Here is a 2,886-nt window from a genome sequence, read left to right as displayed (position 1 = left end):
ATGATATGATTTAAATAAATCAATAAACTAATAAGCTAATTTTTTAAAATATTACCAAAAGAGATTAGATCAAGTTTGAATGACTTAAAAAAAATGTGAAATTTTGTAATAATTCCAAAGCATATAATCCCGTCAAATGTCAAATAAATGTAGTAGATTAAGGAAATAGACTTGAAGCAAATATTTAGCTCACGAGAGACTATTCAAAGTTCAATTATGATACCATGTTATACCATCAATTATTATATAAAAAAAATTTAAATTAAATTTAATAATGTATATCAACCTACCTTACTATATAAACTAAAAAATTAAAGTTCAACTCTTATTAAAATTAATTTAACAACTAACAATTGACTTTTACAGATAAGCAAAATAATAATAATAATGATTTATCTTGGTGTGATCTCCATACAATTTAAATCTATATTATATATCAAATTCTAGATAATTTTAAAATATTTTTCTTAGTGAATGCCCATATACTGAAGGGAGGGAGAGAGAGAGAGAGAGAGAGCCTCATTTGGTCAACCTAAGAGGACAAAGAAAGATGGGGTTTTTCATACTTGAACAGTCTAGATTCTTTTCCTCCACTCATTCCTTTCATTAATATAATCGGCACTTCCACTCTTACCCTTCCAGAACTTCTATACACTCCTTTTCTCCTCCATTTATTTCCACACAATACAATACCTTCCTCATATATTCCAAAAACACACTCTGGTGTGATGTCCTAATTGAGCACCAACAGTTCAATATTCCAGAATGGTCTTTGAAGGTGTTTGCAACACAGGCCTTAGCCTTGGCTCAACCTCTATCAACAATCCTGAGAATGATCACTTCCATCAATCTCACCATCATCATCAACACAAGATCAACAAACTGTCATCTCTGAAACTCGATCATGTGTTCCCATCTCTTACTTTGGGCTTATCATCAGAACACAAACACCGAGCTCCTGAAGAGATTGTTGTTAGCAAAATTCATGGTGAAATTGAATCCACAGTTTTTTATCGACAAGGCTCTTCGCGTAGCGCTGTATCTTCGTACTCAAACTCTAGTGTCAAGAGGGAGAGAGATAATCTTAGTGCGGAAGAGGTAGAGAGAGTTTCTTCAAAGGTGAGTGATGATCAAGATCAAGATGAGGAGGGCAGTGCAAGGAAGAAACTTAGACTTACCAAAGAACAGTCTATCATCTTAGAAGATAGCTTCAAAGAACACACCACTCTCAATCCTGTATAAATACCATCTTTTCTATATCAATCTTGATTTATTCTATTTTAAAATTTTATGTGACAAATAGACAACTATAGGTTAGAAGAGTGATTGATCTGTTTCTGAATTTGGTATCCTTTCTTTCTTTTAATTATCAGAAGCAAAAGCAGTCCTTAGCGAAACAGCTAAATCTTCGGCCACGGCAAGTGGAAGTTTGGTTTCAAAACAGGAGAGCCAGGTATTCTTAATAAATATAGTGTTCTCTCTCTTTTAATACTGGTTTTGAGCAATACAGATAAGGAATCAGGTGATACGCTTGTGAATTTTTTGAACAAGTGTGTAAAACAGTTTTGTAGCCACTGCCATATTACAAGTCATGCCATGAAATAATGTTTATAGCAAATTAATCGATATGCATGCATGTGATTTTCCTTCCCACCAGTATATTAGAGTGCTTTTATTCCCATCAACATAAGAAGATGTATTGGTATCAAGACGAAGATCTGATACGTATTGAACTATTGCCTGATGTATTGGTATCAAGATGAAGATCTGATACGTATTGAACTATTGCCTTTAAACCCATGTTAAAGACTTACTATGCTCAATATGTTTGATCTAAGCATGAATCATAGTTTTAAATAACAGTATTGGGATATGTATTGGTGCTGGCAATATGGCCATACATGGGCCAATATCAGATAGTATCGACAGATATATCGATAAATTACAGTATTGCAAGTGCAAAATCCCAACATGAAATGGCTGGTATTTAAAACTCTTATGAATTAGTCATACTGAATTTTCTTTTCTTTTCTTTTCTTGCTCTCAACAGGACTAAGCTGAAGCAGACTGAGGTAGAGTGTGAGGAACTGAAAAAGTGTTATAAAACACTAACAGATGAGAACAGAAGGCTGCAGAAGGAGTTACAAGAGCTGAAAGTAGTAAAGATAACAGCTCCGGTTTATATGCAAATGCCGGCAGCCACCCTCACCATGTGCCCATCGTGCGAAAGGATTGGTGATGGCAGTGGTGAAAACTCTTCCAAAAGCCCTTTTTCAATCGGAGCAAAGCCTCACTTTTATAATCCCTTCACCCATCCATCTGCAGCTTGCTAGATTATTACTACGGTTTGAAGTATCAACTATTGTGTATCAGGATTTGAGACTTTTTTTTAATACTGTTATTCATCGATATATCGACTGATACTATTTGATATCAATTGATATACAATTGTATGGTCAATACTGATGCCATTATTTAAAACCTCCCGCCAAGGCTGAACAATTTTTAGTTCAAGCTAGCCTTCTCTATGTCACTCTAGAACTAGTCAAGTTATGAAATTTGTACCGTGAAATCTCTCTCTCTCTCTCTCTCTCTCTCTCTCTCTCTCTCTCTCTCTCTCTGTCTCTCGTGTACATATATATTTTTGTACAAACTTTAACAATAGTATATGAAGGGGTTCTTTTTCCTTTTAAGTTTCAGCAATTTATGATTTTCATTTGGAAAATCTGAGTGAACTTTGATTTTCTGATTAGAGTGATGTGGAAGAAAATGACAGTATGCACAGATGAAAAGAGGCATAGAATAATTAATTGATAATATTATGATTACGCATGAAGATAGAAAGCTTGGTTGAATTGTGTGTGGTTGCAAGTTGTTGATTCTGCT

At 34.3% G+C, this 2,886-nt stretch overlaps 1 protein-coding gene across 1 annotated transcript; it reads left to right on the top strand.

Annotated features, from left to right (window-relative positions):
- The first annotated feature begins 596 nt into the window (after nucleotides 1-596).
- Nucleotides 597-2,572, top strand: LOC114281257 (homeobox-leucine zipper protein HAT22). The gene is made up of 3 exons (XM_082912273.1): nucleotides 597-1,236; nucleotides 1,374-1,453; nucleotides 2,051-2,572. The coding sequence occupies exons 1-3, from the start codon at nucleotides 766-768 to the stop codon at nucleotides 2,331-2,333; spliced, it is 834 nt and encodes a 277-aa protein (XP_082768399.1). The 5' UTR covers nucleotides 597-765; the 3' UTR covers nucleotides 2,334-2,572.
- Nucleotides 2,573-2,886: the final 314 nt, after the last annotated feature.

The sequence above is a fragment of the Camellia sinensis genome, unplaced genomic scaffold (genome assembly GCF_055761805.1).
Source record: "Camellia sinensis isolate YWXY unplaced genomic scaffold, ASM5576180v1 Unanchor3, whole genome shotgun sequence".
Lineage (NCBI taxonomy): Eukaryota > Viridiplantae > Streptophyta > Magnoliopsida > Ericales > Theaceae > Camellia > Camellia sinensis.
Note: the sequence above shows the minus strand (reverse complement) of the source record. Positions and strands in the feature narration are given on the sequence as shown.